The 19,249-nt window shown below is 48.4% G+C and overlaps 2 protein-coding genes across 15 annotated transcripts in view; one reads left to right on the top strand and one right to left on the bottom strand.

The window, feature by feature from the left end:
• Positions 1 to 19,249, top strand: part of BAG1 (BAG cochaperone 1) — a 48,130-nt gene that overhangs the window by 14,110 nt on the left and 14,771 nt on the right. The window contains exon 8 of one of the 4 annotated variants that reach the window (XM_048222964.1): positions 11,008 to 13,332. The exons of 1 other annotated variant lie outside the window; for it this stretch is intronic. The gene's annotated coding sequence lies outside the window, so the exon portion shown is untranslated. Of the gene's footprint in view, positions 1 to 7,930; positions 8,190 to 11,007; positions 13,333 to 19,249 lie in introns of those variants that run through there. 2 more of the 4 variants (XM_057313512.1, XM_044386856.3) reach the window with 2 other exon arrangements.
• SPINK4 (serine peptidase inhibitor Kazal type 4) overlaps positions 353 to 19,249 on the bottom strand; it is a 67,016-nt gene continuing 48,119 nt past the window's right edge. For 8 of the 11 annotated variants that reach the window (XM_026506385.4, XM_026506383.4, XM_026506379.4 and 5 more), the window contains 4 exons: positions 3,379 to 3,458; positions 3,244 to 3,284; positions 1,712 to 1,824; positions 353 to 493 (listed from right to left, as the gene is read on the bottom strand). In XM_026506385.4, the coding sequence (XP_026362170.1) occupies positions 448 to 493; positions 1,712 to 1,824; positions 3,244 to 3,284; positions 3,379 to 3,458 (280 nt within the window). In that variant the 3' untranslated portion in view covers positions 353 to 447. Of the gene's footprint in view, positions 494 to 1,711; positions 1,825 to 3,243; positions 3,285 to 3,378; positions 3,459 to 7,285; positions 7,936 to 19,249 lie in introns of those variants that run through there. The other 3 variants (XM_026506395.4, XM_048222967.2, XM_057313514.1) reach the window with 3 other exon arrangements.

The raw sequence follows: 19,249 nt of genomic DNA, 5'->3' as shown, positions 1-19,249 counted from the left end.
ACAGCTGTTAAGCGTCTGCCTTCGGCTCAGGGCGTGATCCCAGTGTTATGGGATTGAGCCCCACATCAGGCTCCTCCGCTAGGAGCCTGCTTCTTCCTCTCCCACTCCCCCTGCTTGTGTTCCCTCTCTCGCTGGCTGTCTCTATCTCTGTCAAATAAATAAATAAAATCTTAAAAAAAAAAGAAAGAAGCAGCAGAAGAGACCTGGGACTGCTAGGGGAGCCTGTGACAGGGTTGAGGAGCAATGGAGAAGACATCAGATTCCAAGTAGGGAGGTCAGGGCAAAATCCCCACCACACCCACCCACCACCAACTACCTCACCAGAGTCCCCAAAGACACTGGCTCACTTGGCTGAGTTGGGCTGGATCTTTTATTCATGTCACATCCTCCACTCCCAGCACTGTTCTCTAGCCTGAAGCTTCATGGCTTAAGAGGCTGCTATGGCGGTCAGCATTTGCCATCCTTAAAGATCTGGATGTCCTGTTTGGTTTTCCTAGGATCACAGGAGACAGAGATGAGGCCCATCTCATCAGGGACTGAAACAAACCCTTCAGGGACCCTGCCTGGCCCTGTCTATCCAGACACCCAGCTGAGCTCTCCCCACCTCCCCCACCCATTGTAGGTACAGGGCAGGTTCTGGGGGTCCCTGGGCACATCCTCTATAGCTTTTCCCTCTTGCACACCCTCCCCCAGGAGATCTGAGCTTCCGGGGATGTCTGATGCTGTCTGATGGCTGCTGAATCTGTCTCCAGCCCTGACTCTGTCTTGAACTTTAGCCACACCTCCACCAGACATCATTGCCCCACAAACCACCTAGACCCCGACTGCCTCCCAGCTAAGTTAGGAAAGTGTCCTGCTGCTCTCCTGCCTCTCTGGCCAGAGTGCTGTAGCTTCTGAAGACTCTCTTCTCTTCCATGATCTCGCTTAGCTCTGGCCCAGCTCAAGGGTTTTATTAATGAAGAAAGGAGATCAAGTGATCAGACATACAAAGGTCATTATTCTGGCCCTTCTCGCCTCTCAAGACTCATTTCTTGCCTCTCCCTACTCGCCTTTATAATCCAGCGTATCCAATTTCTTATATTTTCTCAAATACAGACTTTCCTTTCTAGACCTTTCCAAACTCATTTCACTACTTGGAATTACCTTTTTTTGTTCCTTCCTTTTCCAAGCTAACTTCAACTTATCTTTCAGAGCTTAGCTGGAATGTCTTCCCTGCCCTTGTCCTTGCCCTGCACTCACAGAACCCTGGGTGCCCCCATCTGAGCCCTGAGCATTCTATGCTACAGTTGGGTGACCATTAGCTTGGCTTCCTCCTTAAACTACCATATGCCCCCAGAAGGTCGGGGATGCTGTCTAGCTTATGCCCTGTTGTGTCCCCAGTGCTTAGCATATATTGGATGCTCAATAAATAATTGTTGGCTGGACTAATAAATGAACAAATGAAGTCACCTAGTTGGTCAGGGGCAGAACGAGGGAAAGAACCCAGGGTTTCTGCACCCTCCCCGACCCCCTACTAGCTTTGTCCTTGGAACCATGTGCCTTCTTTGAAATATACTTGTGCTCATTCTGTTAGGGGCAGTGTTGGAGGATTCTTCTCAGGCCAAGGTGTGTGAAGGAAGAGTCAGGTCAAGTCTTGCTCCTTTCATACTTGAATGCACCAGAGATGGGGCCCACCCAAGCAAGCTGAGGGGAAGATGTGGGGTGGACTTACAGCCGGATCAAGCAGATCTGACATTCATTGTCATACGTGACTCCATCGGTGCCACAGACCAGGTTGGATGTCTGGGAACAGACAGGAGACTCCTCCATGTGCTCACAGATGGGCTGTGAAAGAGAGGAAGGGAGGGAGGGCACTCAGGATTCAGAGGCAGTGAGGAGGGACCCATGGACTTTGCTTGGAGTCAGGGGTCCCAGGGAAGAGCCAGATTCTAGAAGGTCCCAGTGCTGGTCCAGTGGCATGAAACTAACCACTCAGGGCCCCTTGGCATGTTTGCTTAGGTGTGTGTGCATGACTAGGTGTAGGGCTGTGGCTGTGTGCACAAGTGTGATTCTGTGTCTGCTGACCCCAAGTCTGCGGGCATCCAAGTTTATGTCTGTGTCTGTGTCTCTGTGTGTCGGGTGAGTTTATGCCCTCAAGCTCCTAGGGATGGGTTCACACACTTTTCAGAGGGTCTAACTAGAACCTCTGCTGCTGGTCCCCACGAGGACCCCAGGACACAGAACCACCAGCATTCCCAGGGGGCCCTCCTCACTGAGGCCTCCTTCACTCACCCTGGCTGACATGACCCATCAGGCCCCTGGTACGGGAAGGCTGGAGAAATGGGACAAGGCTTGGGTCTTAAATGAGGCTAGTTTGAAAGAGTTTCAGGGCAGACCTGAGGTCAGGGTAGAAGCTCGGAGCGTGGGATGGGGTGAAAGAGGCAGTCTGGGGTGGCGGTCACAAGACCGAGAGCCTGACTTCTGCGCTGATGAGCTGTGTGAGGTTGTGAGAGCTATCTCCACTCTTGGAGCCTCAGTTTCTTCCTCTGCAAACACTGTAAGTGAATAGTAGTATTCTTCTCACATAGGGTTAATCGAAATCACGTATGTAGAAGTACTTGGCTCTTTGGCACAATAATAGGCCTGGGTCTGATGGGCTGACAGTGGAGATGCTGAGGCTGCTGGATGGGAAGGTGGCTTGGGGCCTCCTTGTTCATCTAGGTGGAGGCTGGGTTGAGGGTCTCAGGGAGGCCAGCACCACCACCTCGGGATCCCTGGGGACGTCGGACCCAGGGCCAAGGTGGAACCAGGGTTCAGGGACAACTTGGTGTCTGTCCTCCAGAGTGAAGGGATGGATGACCAATGGGGTGTGGTTGGGGTAGGCTGGCACACACCAGGGGGGCCAGGGTACCTCTGGCCTGAACCCCGTGGCCTGTCCATCTTCACTACACAAAACAGAGAGTGCGCTCAGTCCTGCTGAGCCTCGGCAGGGGATTTTGCTGGAGACCAGGTTGGGGCAGATCTCTCAAGGTCCTGGAAGCCAAGTTTGAGACCTTGGCAAAGGGGCTGGGCCAACTCAGCCTGGAAGGCCTAACCTGGGAAGCATGCAGGCTCAGGAGGCCACCCTAGCCACCTTGGAGCCATCAGAGTTCTTTGAGCGGGAGTATAAATAAGAAAAATGAAAAATGCTAGTTTCTTAGCATGGATGCAGAAGGAAGACTAGGACAGCAGCCCTGGGGCCCAGATTGGAAGGGTCTTCCTTACCATCCTTGGGGAAATCACCTTTGCTGCCTTCACTGGCACTTCTGAAAGGCAAAAACGTAAGAGTTAGGTGATGGTGGCTCTAGGCACAGGTCTGGCGTCTGAGGACTGTTTCAGGAGACCTGTTCCAGCTACTACCCAGTCTGGAATTCCTCAGGAAGAGGTACTGAGTCATCAGACCGTGGGGAATCCCAGAAAGCTGATGTGACCTTGGGTTGCTGGAACAGAGACAGAAAATCTAGAGTTAGGGAGGTGATACTCCAGCCTGATCTTATTAGTCAGATCCCACTGGGATTGTTCTATCCCGTATGATAATGAAAATAATTCAGTTACTATGTACCAGGCATTGAGAACACATGATGCTAACTACTCCTCCCAGCTCCGTCACTGTCTTGTAGCGGAGAGGGAAGGAGGCAGTGGAGGCCGTGCTCTGCTACCCACATCCCACCTGCAGGCAGGACTGAGGCGCTTGTTTCCTCAGCTGCCGGGAGTATTGGCCACTCACAGCGAGTCCCTTCCTAGAAATGACTCTCCGAGAACAGAGTGCCTCACCCATGGTCGCACCTGCTGCCCGGGAACAGGCCATATCCAACGACAGGTGGATGTTGGCAAAATGGCCAGACCCCCTCGTCTCTATGAAGCAATGTGGAAAGGCCACCCCAGCTCCAAAGCTCCCTGCAGGATCGCTGGGGGCTCCTGCTGCAGTGCGTCACAACTGCCCCCATCCCTCGTGGGCAGACCCCCGTGAGCACCCCCAAGACACTGCATGCGACTCTCCATCTGCAGAACTCATCCAACCTATGAAAGAGGCTCGGGAGGTAAAGCCACACAGTTTGTTAAGGGCAGAGCGGGGGTCGCACACAGGTCCGTCACTCCCCAGCCTGGTGCTTTTCATGCACACTGTCGTGCCTCTCAGCCCTTCAAGGTCTGGATGCCCTGCTTGCAGGACATGAACAAACTGATGTGACTGGCGAACACGACGGGTACATGAGGGAACGGAGCCACGGCTAATGCCACGGGTGGAAGGAAAGGTATCTATGTAAATTGGAGAAGGGCAGGATGCTGCCTGAAGTCTCTAAAGGGCTGTCCTGGGGCCAAGGGAGAGATGATCTCTTCTCAACCTCACAAGCCAGAGCCCATTCATGTGAGGAGGCTGCAGGGAGGCAGGTTTGAGTTCCAGAATTTTCTCTCAGTGGAAACTCTGCCTCAGTGAAGGAGGCTGTCTCCAGAAATAGAGAGTTCTCCATCACTGGAGGTGTGCCTGCCACTGTGGTTTTAGCTTTTCCTGGGGCTGCTATTATAAGAGATTTCCAAGGTAGACAGGGAGAAGGAAATTGAGGTGAAGTGACCTTGGTAAACGCTGTTTAAGCATGGCACCGAGGCATGAAGATGCAAATCCAGCCTTGTCACCACACTGCTCAAAACCCTCCCATGATTATGAAACTAGAAAGAAGAAATTATCCAAATGTCCTTCAACAGAATGGGTAAACTATGATACACACGTACACTGGGATACCACTCAGCAGTAAAATGAGCAAACAACGGACATATGCAACAACATGGCTGAATCTCAAAACACACTGAGCAGAAGAAGCTGGACACAAGACGAGAAACTACACGGAAGGGGCACCTTGGGCCAAGGTCAAGGGCAGCCCGGGGATAAATACAGCTTTCTATGTGACATTCTAGAGCAGGCCAAACTAATTTATGGTGGGGAAAAAAAGCAGGGTTGCCTCGAGGGTGGGGTAAGGGAGGGGACTCACCAGCATGAGGGTAGCTTCTGGGGTGTTAGAAATGTTGTGTTTTTTGTTTTGTTTTGTTTTGTTTTAATTTTTATTTTAAGTAGGCTCCACACCCAACATGGGGCTCGAACTTACAATCCTGAGATCAAGAGTCACATGTACTACCAACCGAGTTAGCCCCAGAAATGTTTTGTATTTTTTTTTAAAGATTTTATTTATTTGTCAGAGAGAGAGAGAGAGCATAAGCAGGGGGAGCGGCAGGCAGAGGAAGAAGCAGGCTCCCTGGAGCCTGATGCGGAATTCGATCCCAGGGTCCTGGGATCATGACCTGAACCGAAGGCAGACGCTTAACCAGCTGAGCCACCCAGGCGTCCTGATGTTTTGTATCTTGGTAGGGGTTTGGGTGACACAGGTACATGTCAAAATTCACTGAGTAAGATTCATTGAGCGATAAGATTTATTTCATGGTACATAACTCGTAGGGGACGAAAAAGCATTACAAAAATATAAAGGCCTTCCATGGCTCCTTGTGATCGCTAAGCTTCTTGGTCTTCTGTTTAGGGATTGAAAACTTCCTTCTGCACTCACTTCCGAGGACACGTCCCCATGTGCCTGTGCCTCAGCTATTCCTGTCTGCTCATTCTTCCAGGACAGGCTCTGCTTCGGCTTATACTGTTTCCATCTGGCTGAAATGTCCTCATCCCCCTTCTACTGATTTTATCTTCATTTCAGGGCTCAGATGCTACTTCCCAGTGAAGCCTTCCCTGATGTCCCCCGGGGTTTCCCGAGCAGACCTGGATTTAGGCTCCAGTTTTTGTCCATTTGGGCTGCTAGAACAAAATACCATAAACTGAGAGTCTTATGGACGACAAACACTGATTTCTCACAGTTCTGGAGGCTGGGAAGTCTGAGGTCATGGCGCTGGCAGATTTGGTGTCTGGTGAGGGCCCTCTTCCTGCTTCAGACCTAGTGCCTACTTACTGTGGCACGTGGTAGAAGGGGCAAGGGAGCTTTGCGGGGTCTCTTTTGTAAGGCACTAATCCCATTCACGAGGGCTGTACCCTCATGACCTAGTTGCCTCCCAAAGGTCCTACCTCCCAAAACCATCACCTTAGGGATTAGGATTTCAACATATGAATTTTGGGGCCACAAACATTCAGGCCACAAACATAACAGCTTCTTTCACACCACCATAGGTTCTCCTCCTCACTGTGTCACTCCTGCCTCCCCTGGACCTGAGTTCCTTGGGGCTCCTATGCTTCTGCCCCCGTGTGCCAATGCCCTCCACACAGTGGGTGTTCAGGAATTGACCAGAGTGCACTGTGGGGGGTTGGAGTGCAAAACCCTGTGGTATCAGAGCTTCTTCCTGGAGGATGTGGCGAGAGATTGCATTTACACTCAGGCCGCCCTTGAACCCCATCCTCACTTGGCCCAGGCAGCAATCTGGAATGGGCACAAGGACTCTCTTCAGGACAGGCCTCCTCAGTACTCCCAATGGGAGAGCTGCTCAGGGAATGGACGGCAAGGTGGGAGTAGGCAGGCTCCGGTAGGCCAGAGCCCCCAGACCCACTCTCTGTTGCCCCAGCCCCTAGGACTGTGTCCTCAGCCAGGGAAAGGGGAGTAGGGCTGGCCATGAGGTCAGTGGCCTTCCAGGAGGGTCCTAAGTAGTCTCCCTGCTCCCTCCTTTAGTCTGTTCTCAACACAGCAACTAGAGTGATCCTTTTAACACACAACTCTGCTCAAAATTGTTCAGTGTCTCCCATTTTACTCAGAGGGAAAGCCAAGTTCTCACACTGGCCTTCAAGGCCCGACCCAGTATAGTTCCCTCTATTATCTCCTCTCCCACCCTGCCTCTCATTCCCCTCCAGCCACACTGGCCTCCTTGCCATGCCTCAAGCACTCCAGCCATGCTCCTACCTCAGTGCCTTTGCACTGCCTGTCCCCTCTGTCTCCCAGATATCCACACAGCTCTCTCCCTTGCCCCCTTCAAGCCTTGCTGTAGAAGAGAACCCCCTGATTTAACTTGACAGCCCCCTCTTCACCCTGACCAATATTTTTTTCTTTAGCCTTTATCACCTTCTAACATTGCACCTATCTTGTTGTCTGTTCCCTTCCATCCTACCCCATTGGATTTAAGCTCCATCAGGTAGTTCTCTTTCTGTTTGCTCACTGATATGTCTTAAGGGCCCAGAACAATGCCTGATACACGGTCGGTGTGAGACCACAGAGGTGCTCCAGGCCCTGCCTCTGCTCCCACCACCACCAACAGCAAGCCACAGAGAAGCCAGGCTCTCTCCACTCACCCCTGTCCGCAGTGAGGAGGGCGGCCAAGGCCAGGGCGACTACACACAGGTGGACAGCCATGCTGATCCTCGGCTGATGCGGTCCGAGCTAGCTGGGGCCTGGGCCAGGGGAACGATCGGTGCCTGTTTATAGGGCTGATCCCCACCCTTGTCTTATCTAGGGCCAGATGGGAGATTGGGAGCGGCATGCAGAGTTGATACTCCGGTGCGCCGTGGCACCAGAGATGCTAAGCCTATGCTGGCCGAGGGCTGTGCCCAGGCGCTGGCAGATCCGCTGAGTGAGGAAGAGTTGGGACAACCTCCAAAGCTGCCGCCAATCTCAGGGCTGGAGCAAGAGGGCGAGGGAAACTGAAGCAGAAAAACAGACACCAAGTCAGAGAGACGGAAGGAGGAGAGACGGGCAGATCAGAAGGAAAGAGAAACAAAAAGAAAAGCAGCCAGTGAAAGGTGGCAGGAGGCAGAGAAGAGGGGCTGCAGTCACGGTCTCCTTTGCCCGTGTCTCCACCAAGCAACTTTGTGATGGCAGAAAAGACTCCTTCAGGAGGCCTGTTTACCCAGGCACCATGTGGAGCTGGCAGTTCCTTATGTCTGTCCTTTGGCCTCTAGGCATTTTTTAAAAAAAGATTTTATATATTTATTTGACAGAGAGAACACAAGCAAGGGGAGCATCAGGCAGAGGCAGAGGGAGAAGCAGACACCCCACTGAGCAGGGAGCTCTGTGTGGGACTCGATCCCAGGACCCTCAGGATCACGACCCAAGCCAAAGGCAGACACTTAACCGACTGAGCCACCCAGGTGACCCAGCAGTTCTGACTCTGTCTCCTTCTTGGGGCTGCTGTGAAGAGGACAGTGGGGACAGCAGATGGGAAAACATTTTGCAGAGGATGAAGTGAGGTGTAAATATAAATAAAAACGGTTCTTTTCATTTCTTTTTTCTTTTCCTACCATGAAAGTGCACAATTGATGGGGGCGGGGGGTGGGGGGAGAAAGGCAAAATAAAACATAAAGATGCCCTCAGGGCACCTGGGTGGCTCAGTTGGTTAGGCATCTGGCTCTTGGTTTTGGCTCAGGTCATGATCTCAGGGTGGTGAGATTGAGCGCCATGTTGGGCTCCTTGCTGGGCATGGAGCCTGCTTGAGATTCTCTCTCCCCCTCTCCCTCTGACCACCCCCCCCACCCCTCACACACTCTCTCTCTCTAAAAAATAAAAGGAGAATAAGATGCCCTCATGCTTTGCAATGTATTATATGCCATTTGCATTTTAATGGGTTAAATACAGACAAGATTCTTTTCAAGAAAAATCAGTATCTAAAACTCCCCCATATGGATACAATATATATGAATGAGATATTTGGTTACCTGCTTTCAAAGAATGTCTGATTTATCAACAGAATAATTTTATTTATATATGCATTTCTCTAATTTAGATGAGTCATTTTTAACTCCATGTACAGATTCAATTTCCCTGGGAAGAATTTAAAACTACAGACACTGAGACTCTTTCTAAAATACATGAATCAAAGTTTTGATGTTTTTTAAAATTCCTTTTATTTTGAAGGATTTCAAGCCTACAGGTAGGTTGTAAGAAAGTTAAATGAGTCAATGGGAAGGGTTCTTATTCGAGAAGAGCCCCTTTGGGCGCTCGAGGCAGCCAGCCAGCCTGTCAGCCCTACAGACTGATAGAGACCGCAGGTCTGCAGCCAAGCCCAGCCTCAGGTCTGTGACTCAGCTTCAAGACCCTCCTGCCCCTCCTCAGGAAACTCACAGGCCCACAGATGCCTCTGAGGCAAGTGGCAGCTGTCCTTGCATTGCTTAGCCAGGCAGAGCAAATATTTAATGATGACTTCCTGCCCTAAAGCAGAAACATGTCATAAAGTGTGGGGAGGTAACTTTAAAGGTCATCTAGGTCCTGTCTACCATCTTCCTCTCAGACCTTACTACAGTAGCCCCACCACAGTCATTCAACCTTAGGGATGAGGCGCTCACTACCTACCAGTTCCACTGTTGGATGGCTTGAAACTGAGTCCTTCCTCATAAAGAGGCCCGCTTCCCCAAGACTCCTTTCTGGGGAGGGGTGGGGTGTTGGTTCCCAGCTCTGTCTCTAGCCTCCTGCACCTGCCTGAAGCCCAGATGAGCACCTCCAGGCTAAGCAGGTCCAGCCCTTTGCCTGCCCCCACCCTTCCGCCTGAGGAAGTTCTTGGGCCTCTCTGCATTTCTCATCTGGTTCCCAGGTCTGTCTGCCTGTGATCCAGGTTAGAGTGAGAAGGGGACAGGGGAAACAAAGGAGTTTGTCACCTCCCTTGTTTTTGGACCTTAGACCTTTATCAATGTGGCAGGAATGTCTGCTGATGGTTCTAGCTGCTTCAAGGGACCAGGCAGCCTGAATTCTACATCCTTTGAAGTTCAGAGTACAATCAAGGGCAGCCCATGGGGCGCCGAACCCACCTGCTATCCTCCCTACCCAAAGTCTCTTTTCCTCGGATGAGCACCTCCTAGATTCACTCATAGTGACAAACTTTAAATCTATCCTCCCACCAAAATATGAACCTGACTCCTCTATCCAACTGCTATCGGACAGCACCCTTATGAATGTCAGTGTATCCAAATAAACCTCATTCATTAATCCAGAATCCATTCATTCACTCAACAGGAGTTTAATAAGCAGTTAAGCTCCATGGGTTTGGACGCAGCAGAGTTTAAGTCAGACACAATCCTGTGCTCAAGCAGCCTGTCATTAAGTGGGAGACTGGTACCAAAGGAGCCCCAGAGCTGTATCATCACCCCTGGAGTAAGTCCCACAAGTGGGACACATTCAGTGCTTTGGGAGGATCCGAGAATGACCTATCCTTCCAGAAAGTCAGGGAACGCCAGGGGCTGAGTGCATGGGGCAGGCTGTAGCTGAGTGGAACAGTGTTGCAGACAGAGGAAACAGAATGTGTGAGGGCCCTGAGGCAGGAAGAAGCTTGGCACATCCAGGAAACAAGAGAGGCCAATGCGACTAAAGTGAGGTCAGCGAGTAGAGAGGGGCATGTGGTGAGTTTGGAACGGTCGGGGAGATCAGATCACTGCTTCCCACCCCACATCCCACCTTCCTTCCAGCAGTGCATTCCAGAAGCTGACTCTGTGACCTTGTTTGTCTTCCCACTGAGTATATAGGTTCTGCTTCCTAAGTAGCTGTTGAATTATGTAAACAAGAGGGAGTGAGTCCTGCAGAGATCTGGGGGAAAGGTCTGCCCAAAGGAGGAACTGCAGGGCCAAGCCTCTGGGACAGAAGCAAGCTTAGTATGCTCAGGAACTATATACCAAGGAGTTCATTGTGGTTAGAGGAGAATGAACATGGAAGTGAGTGGCAGGAGGAAAGGGCCAGCTCATACTCAGGTCCCAGCCCAGACCAACTCGTTGGGTCAACTTGAGTGCATCCCTTCCCCTCTTTGGGCTTGTGCATGTTCTCTGGGAAATGGGCCCACTGACATGTACACCATCAGCCTGACTCCCAGGGAAGCTGCAAGGATCCCGAAGAGGAGAGTGTGGGGTGAGATGTGTGCAGACACTGCGATGCCAAGGAAGCAGCTTGAGTGTGGATTCCTGCAAACAGAGCAGAGGCCAAGCGCTAAAAGCCCTAAGCACCCACACAAGTGGTGGGATCAATACGATAAAGACAGAGATACCCTAAAACTGGGCTCTGGCAGGGGAGCTGATACTTCCTCCCTGTCTTGCGCCAGGTCCGAGTGAGGGCTGGGACATGTGCACTGGCTGAGCCAACACTTCCCAGCCTCACCCAGCAGCCTTCAGGCTTCCTGCTAAGTCTTGGAACGATGCCCAAGGAATACAGCCCCTCCTTGATGACGACAATGCAGGACCCATTAGATCTGAGTCAGCAGGCCTGCTGATGGGTGGAGGAAACAATGGCCTTGTTTGGTTTAAGGTGGACGAACTGACCTCGAGCAGGTCTTGGGCCTGCCAGATGGCATGGACAACATGGCCAGCTTGCCCGTGGACCACCTTTCCTGGCCCCTCAGCCCACATCCTGCTCCACCTTCCTCCAACCTCAAGTGCCCTCACCCACCCATCTACCTGCGATGAGCAGCCCAGGTATGGACACCCACTCCCGTAAGGCCTGGTCTGGACAAAGCCAGCTCCACAGCCTGTCCTGTCCTGGGCTCTGCAGCCACCCGACTCCATGTCCCAGGTCTGGCCACTTCCCATTCTGCCTGGACCAAACGGCAGGGCCCCCACAAAATGGTGGTGAAAGGAAAGGGCACCCCTCTACTCCTTTAAAGGAAGATTTCATCTACTTGTTTGGGATCTGACTCCAAGGAGGACTCAGTGATGGCAACAGACTGAAGTCATTCCTTTCTGGGGGCACCTGCCCTACCATTCAATGGATCCTTATTAAGCACCTATAGTTGGGAACGAGTCATTGTGCCAGGTCCTGGGACCACAGAGATGAGGGATAAATGGATCCCTATGCTCAAGAAGTTTGCAGTTCACAAGTAGTGGGGAGGTGGAACGGACACACGGACACTAAGCATTTATAAGTTTATAAAGGTATTTATCAAATGCTGTGGTCAGGGCAGTGATAGAAATGGTGATAGAGATATCCCATGGATCCCTCACTCAATATGTCCAAAAGTCAATTTGCCCTCTCCTCTCCACCCAAAGATGACCTATGTCCCCGTGCCTCCACCTGGGTGGACAGCGCCACTATCATCCGGGTACCCTAGGTAGACCTGGGCATTCCCCTGAACTTGCCCTTACTTCTTCATTCTTACCGATTTCACCTCTTCCCCCCTCTCAGATCTATCACCTCCTCTACATTTCCTCTAACTCATCCTCCAAACTTCTTCCAGGGCCATCTTTCTGAGATGCAAAAATGACCACATGATCGACTGCTTACTATTATTCAATTATTATTAGTCCATTCAATTAATATTATTCAATCTCTATTGACTCAAAGATGAAAACCAAATTCATTGGCATAGCATACACGTTCTCCCATGACTGGGCCTTTGCTGGCCTCTCTAACTTCATGTCTGGCCACTTAACCCTGAACTCCATCAGACAGAACTACCCAGTAGGCTCTTATTCCTCCAAGCCTTGGCTCATGCGGCACCTCTGCTTGGCATGCACCTCTCCACCTCCCTCGGGCTCTCTTCCTGGGTGCTCAGCCCTCCCCAGTTTGGGCCCCTCATCTGTACAGACGTCTATCCCAGCAGCACGTATAAGGTCCCATGGTACTTTCTTATGTGACTATGTCCTGTATTTCCTTACAGAGAGCAGTGGGAGGATGTCCAGTTTACCCCATATCCCCAGTGCTCTCTGCAGGGCCTAGCACCTGTGTGTTGATTATATGAATACATCCAGGCCTGGATGCAACTTCAGGACAGCAAGGAGCCCAGTTCCAGATTCTGTCAGCTAGGCTTGAGGGCTTCAGAGAGCTCTGAGGACTAGGCTGGGCTATGTTGACCCAGTGGGTCCAGCTACTGACTACTGTATGCTGTGTCCATATGGGAACAGAGATGGCACTCTATCCCAAGGACCACATTTTTCTAGTTCTTGGCCCACCTGTCAGGGTCCCCAAGAATTCAGCATCTCCTCCAAGACCTAGATGTGGTGCTTTAGTCCAAAAGCTGTCCCAAACCCATCTGCAGAACTCACAGATAGTGACTTAGTACCTGCCCTCTTTCTCAGTGTATGGAATCCTGGCTTGATTATCATCGACCAGGAAGAATTTTTAGGTCAGTCCTCACTCTAGAAGAGGCCTGGGGTCACAAGAGACCTGGTGTTCCCTGGTCATGTGCCATTCAAGGAGTTCCATTCACAGGCATAGCTCAGAACTCAAGTCTTCTGAGCTTCCATATGAAAGACAAAGGCTCATGAGACCCTCTTCTTCCCATTTCAGAGCTCTGATGGTCTTAGGAAAAAAGACTATTATGCTCAGCAAAATAAGTCAGTTAGAGAAAGACAAATACCATATGATTTCACTTGTATGTGGAATTTAAGAAACAAAACAGACAAACATGGGGGAAGGGAAGGAAAAAATAAAATAAGATGAAAACAAAGAGAGAGGCAAATCATAAGAGACTCAACTATAGGAAACAAACTGAAGGTTGCTGGAGGGGAGGTGAGGGGATGGGGTAACTGGGTGATGGGCATTAAGGAGGGCACTTGATGTAATGAGCACTGGGTGTTATATGCAATTGATGAATCACTAAATTCTACCCCTGAAACTAATAATACACTATATGTTAATTAAATTGAATTTAAAATTTTTAAAAGATTATCCTTGCAAGAGAATGAAACTTGACCACTATCTCACACCATACACAAAAATAAACTCCAAATGGATGAAAGACCTCGATGTGAGACAGGAATCCATCAAAATTCTAGAGGAGAACATAGGCAACAACCTCTACGACATCGGCCAAAGCAACCTTTTTCATGACACATCCCCAAAGGCAAGAGAAACAAAAGATAAAATGAACTTATGGGACTTCATCAAGATTAAAAGTTTCTGCACATCCAAGGAAACAGTCAGAAAAACTAAGAGGCAGCCCACAGAATGGGAGAATATATTTGCAAATGACACTACAGATAAAGGACTGGTATCCAAGATCTACAAAGAACTTCTCAAACTCAATACACGAGAAACAAATAAACAAATCAAAAAATGGGCAGAAGATATGAACAGACACTTTTCCAATGAAGACATACAAATGGCTAACAGACACATGAAAAAATGTTCAAAATCATTAGCCATCAAGGAAATTCAAATCAAAACCACACTGAGATACCACCTTACGCCAGTTAGAATGGCAAAAATAGACAAGGCAAGAAACAACAATTGTTGGAGAGGATGTGGAGAAAGGGGATCCCTCCTACATTGTTGGTGGGAGTGCAAGTTGGTACAGCCACTCTGGAAAACAGTGTGGAGGTCCCTTAAAAAGTTAAAAATTGAGTTACCCTATGACCCAGCCATTGCACTACTGGGTATTTACCCCAAAGATACAGACGTAGTGAAGAGAAGGGCCATATGCACCCCAATGTTCATAGCAGCAATGTCCACAATAGCTAAATTGTGGAAGGAGCCGAGATGCCCTTCAACAGATGACTGGATTAAGAAGTTGTGGTCCATATATACGATGGAATATTACTCAGCTATCAGAAAGAACGAGTTCTCAACATTTGCTACAACATGGACGGCACTGGAGGAGATAATGCTTAGTGAAATAAGTCAAGCAGAGAAAGACAACTATCGTATGATTTCTCTCATCTATGGAACATAAGAACTAGGATGATTGGTAGGGGAAGAAAGGGATAAAGAAAGGGGGGGTAATCAGAAGGGGGAATGAAACATGAGAGACTATGGACTATGAGAAACAAACTGAGGACTTCAGAGGGGAGGGGGGTGGGGGAATGGGATAGACCGGTGATGGGTAGTAAGGAGGGCACGTATTGCATGGTGCACTGGGTGTTATACACAACTAATGAATCATCGAGCCTTACATCGGAAGCCGGGGATGTACTGTATGGTGACTAACATAATATAATAAAAAACCATTAAAAAAAATAATAATAAATAAAATAAAAAAAAATAAAAGATTATCCTTATTTATTTGACCAAGAGCGTGAGAGGGAGCACAAGCACAGGGGGTGGCAGGCAGAGGGAGAAGGAGAAGCAGGCTCCCAGGGAGCCTGATGCAGGGCTGATCCCAAGACCCTGGGATCATGACCTGGCCTAAGGCAGCTGCTTAACCGACTGAGTCACCAGGCGCCCCACTAAATAGAATTTAAATAAAATAATAATAATAATAATAAAAGACTATAGGTTCTTAATATCACATCTCCCCAGACCACTGTTAATTCTGATAGGATCCATGACTTGCAAGCAACAGAAACAGATTCTTGCCACCTTACGCAGAAAATAGGAATTTTCCATAAGGGAAAGTAGTTAACTTATGTTGAACTCCCTCAGGAGCAGATCCTGAGATACTAAATTCCAAGTAGTTTTCCAGGAGGTGATGCTGGGAAACGCCGGCCGAGTCAGTGAGGTGGGGAGAGAAGAGAACCAATAGTGTGCATCACTGAGGTTTATCACTGTGGGAAACCAGGCCTCAGTCCTATCAGAGATGGATGGGACACTGTGTGGAACCCCTTTCAGTTATCCCCACTGAGGGGTGAGGGAGCTGGGGTATATAGCCCCCAAATCCCACTGGTCACTGACTGAGAATGTTAGAGCGAGGTCCTTAAGTCCCTGACACTAAAGGGCTGCCTCTCTCATGTCTCCGAGCTTCCAGAGAAAGCCACAGCCAACGGACTGCAGGGGTTGTGGATGGAAATGCAGGCATGCGCAGGAATGGTTAGCGCCCAGATGTCGGGGGAGCACTGTATAATTCCATGTACACGAAGTTCTACAACAGGCAAAGCGTATTTATAGTGACAGAAACAGATCAGTGGTTGCTTTTCGGGTAAGATGTAGGAAAGGGCAGAGGGAACTTTCTGGAGGGATGGAAATGTTCTCTATATTGTTTAGAGTGATCATGACACTGATGTACACAATTGCCAAAATTAAGGAGTTAAACATTTAATATCTGTACATTTCATAGTAAATAAATTATATCTTTAAAAAACTTTAATTGAAACAGACCCATAAGTACAGAGAACAAACTGATGGTTACCAGAGGGAAGAGGGGTGAGGGAATGGGCAACACGAATGAAGTCAAGTGGGAGATACAGACTTTCAGTTATGGAATGAATAAGTCATATGGACAAAAGGTGTACATACAGGGACACCTGGCTGGCTCAGTCAGTAGAGCATGTGATTCTTGATCTTGGGGTTATGAGTTTGAGCCTCACTTTGGGCGTAGAGTTTACTTAAAAAAAAAAACTTTTAAAAAAGGTATAGCATAGGAAATATAGTCAATAATGTAATAGGGTTGTACGTGACAGATGGTAGCTACACTCGTGAACATAGTATGATGTATAGCATTGTTGAATCACTGTGTTGCACACCTGAAAATAACGTAACACTGTGTGTCAACTACACTTCAATAAAATTTTTAAAAAATATTTTATTTATTTATTTGACAGAGAGAGCAAGAGAGCACAAGCAGGGGGAGCGGGAGAAGCAGACTCTCCGCTGAGCAGGGAGCCCAATGAGGGGCTCGATGCGTTGCTCTATCCTAGGACCCTGGGATCACGACCTGAGCCAAAGACAGGCTTAACTGACTGAGCCACATAGGCTATACTTCAATAAAAATTAAAAAAATAAAGCTATGTTGTGATATCACTACACACTCACCAAGATGGCTAAAACAAAAAAGACAGGCAATATCAAGTATTGGCAAAGATTTGGAGCAAGTGTAATCCTTAAAAAAACCCCAAAAAACAAAAAAACAAAAAACGGAAAAACCAACCTAAATTATGCCTCAACTCTGAATTGCTACCACCAGGTGGCAGTGGTGCCTAATTCCTAAGAGTTCCACTGGTAAAGTTTGTGTAATGACTAAGATTTGCGAATCATTCTATTTGTGAGTGTTCTTGAAAGCATGAGGCATTGTTTTGTGGGCATGTATTTTTAATTTCAATCAATAGTATCCTGCTGGAGATCTCTTTCTGTTCCTTACTCTCCCTTCCCATCCCTTCATTCAGCACTGTGTCTTAATCTATCTACGTTGTGTGTATATCTGGTTCATTGCTCCTTACTGTGATAGAATATTCCAGTGATGGGTGCCTCATTGCATCCAGCACTCCAACCATCACAGATACCTTTGTGATAAAATATCTTCTTACATGTCTCTTCATGCACCTGTGCAAGAATTTCTCTAATTGCATAGCCAGGAGTGGGATCCTTCCCATCTCTACTCATGATATTTATTTATTTGTATCTCTTTATCTCCTCCTACTTAGTAAATTCCCCCAAATTCTTTGTGTTAAAAGAGGTTAATCTGAGCAACAGCCTAAACTTTTAAATTAAGGGAAATATTTGCTATGAGTCATTTGATTTCTATAGCTCCTTGCAAAACATCCTCTTGTTTGTGATGTGATTTAAGCTTACAAAATAGTATCGTTGACTAAGATTTGGACCACCATATTGATGATCATGGATTTTCCTCTACCAAATAAACTTTCCCCAATTTGCTGTAAAACAGCTGAATTTAAGCAACATCCTAAATTTTAAATTAAAGGTGACATTTCAGAACAACATTTAAAGCAAGGTTTCTCAATGGTGGCACGATGACATTTTGGCCTTCTGTTTCTTTGTTATAAGGAGCTGTCCTGTGCATTAGACGATGTTTAGCACCATCCCTGGTCACTACTCACTAGATGCCAATAGCACTTCTCCCCAGTTGTGATGACCAAAAACATCTCCAGACATTGTCAAATGTCCAATGATGGGGACAAAGTTGCATCTAGTTGAGAACCACTATTTTAAGGTAAATAAACTCTGGGATTCACTTGGGGCCTTTTTCTAGAATCTTCCTTTCTTTTTTTCCAGTTTATTTCAACCCTAATCTCAACTACAGACTTGCTGTATGTGATCCCTTTTAAAACATGCCCTTTGCTTCCTGGCTGCAGTAAAGCTCTTCCCCGAGATACTTACTGGAGTCCTTAGCCTTTTAGGGGACTGAGCTCCAAGCAGTCCTCCAGGTTCTCTTTTCTCTAGATTTCCTGGCCTCCCTCTCAGCCACTCTGGTGCATCAGAGAGGAAGAGGGAGTTCCCCTCCCTGGGAATCCAGAAGAGGAAGGACGGTCTGTGGCTGATAAGACCTTAAAAGTTCGATGACTCAGTTGGCAAGGGGAACAGATACGGGAGTCTCTCTTTTCAGTTCTCAAATCCTCTCTTCTCACGAGGAGCCGTTCTCTCTCTAGCTCTCCCATGTAACTTAATTTTTATCTACAATCCTTAGATGAACACCCAGAGTGACGACTGTCCCCTATATTCCTCAGCACACTAGCCCTATAAGATGCATCTGAGGAAAGTTTTCCGTGGTCAAGTAATGGTAATGCTGCCTACTGGATCCCTCTCTTGGACACTGGCAATGACTATCAGTTTATTAAAGGCTTTGAGAAGCTCTTCAGATGTCTTTTTTTTTTTTTTAAGATTTTGTTTTTAGGGGCACCTGGGTGGCTCAGTCAGTTGAGCATCCAACTCTTGACAAGGCTCAGGTCATGACCTCAAGATCTTTCGATGGACCCTTCATGCGACTCTGTGCTCAGCATGGAGTCTGCTGGAAATTCTCTCTCCCTCTCTCTCTTCCCCTCCCCCCGCTCATGTGCTCTAAATAAATAAATAGATAGATAGATAGATAGATAGATAAAGTCAAGGTCTGAGCCAGATGTTGGGGAAAACAATGGATCTTAGTGATTAATTCTGACACTGGAGTTCTGATAATCTTCACAGATCAAGCAATACCTCACTAAGCCCAGAACACGAGACTGGGTCCCTTACATCCTAGCAGTATCAGGAGCTTTTTAGAAAGACAGAATCTTAGGCTCCACCTCAGAGCTACCGAGCCAGGCCTTGTGCTTTAATAAGATCCCCAGATACTTGACTTTTACACTTTACTGTTTGAGAAGTGCTGCCTTAAAATGAGCCCATTTTCGCATAAGAATGTCAACAGAACCAAACTGTATTTCTGAGTGGTACCCTGGCCAAAGGCTGAACTAGTGGTGTCCAGGCCCGGCCAGACAGACTAGGAAAGGAAGACTGGTATGGGCAACGAGTGTCTTCTCTTCTCTCCTTGCCATCAGCTAGCAGTGACTGATTCACCAGGAGAAGCTGCAGGATGTCGCCAGGGAGCAAGAACAGATAATGAGGCCATACCTGTGGTCCTTCCTGCCTAGATGTCTGCACAACTGGGTAGATGTAATGGCCAGGACTGGGAGGAAGGGAATGAGCAGGGTTCAGACGGGGAAGGGATATTTCCTGTTCTCTTCCTAGAGAGACCAGCTCTGCTCTGG

Source organism: Ursus arctos, unplaced genomic scaffold, assembly GCF_023065955.2.
Source record: "Ursus arctos isolate Adak ecotype North America unplaced genomic scaffold, UrsArc2.0 scaffold_18, whole genome shotgun sequence".
Taxonomy (NCBI): Eukaryota; Metazoa; Chordata; class Mammalia; order Carnivora; family Ursidae; genus Ursus; species Ursus arctos.
This window is presented reverse-complemented; position numbering and strand designations above follow the sequence as displayed.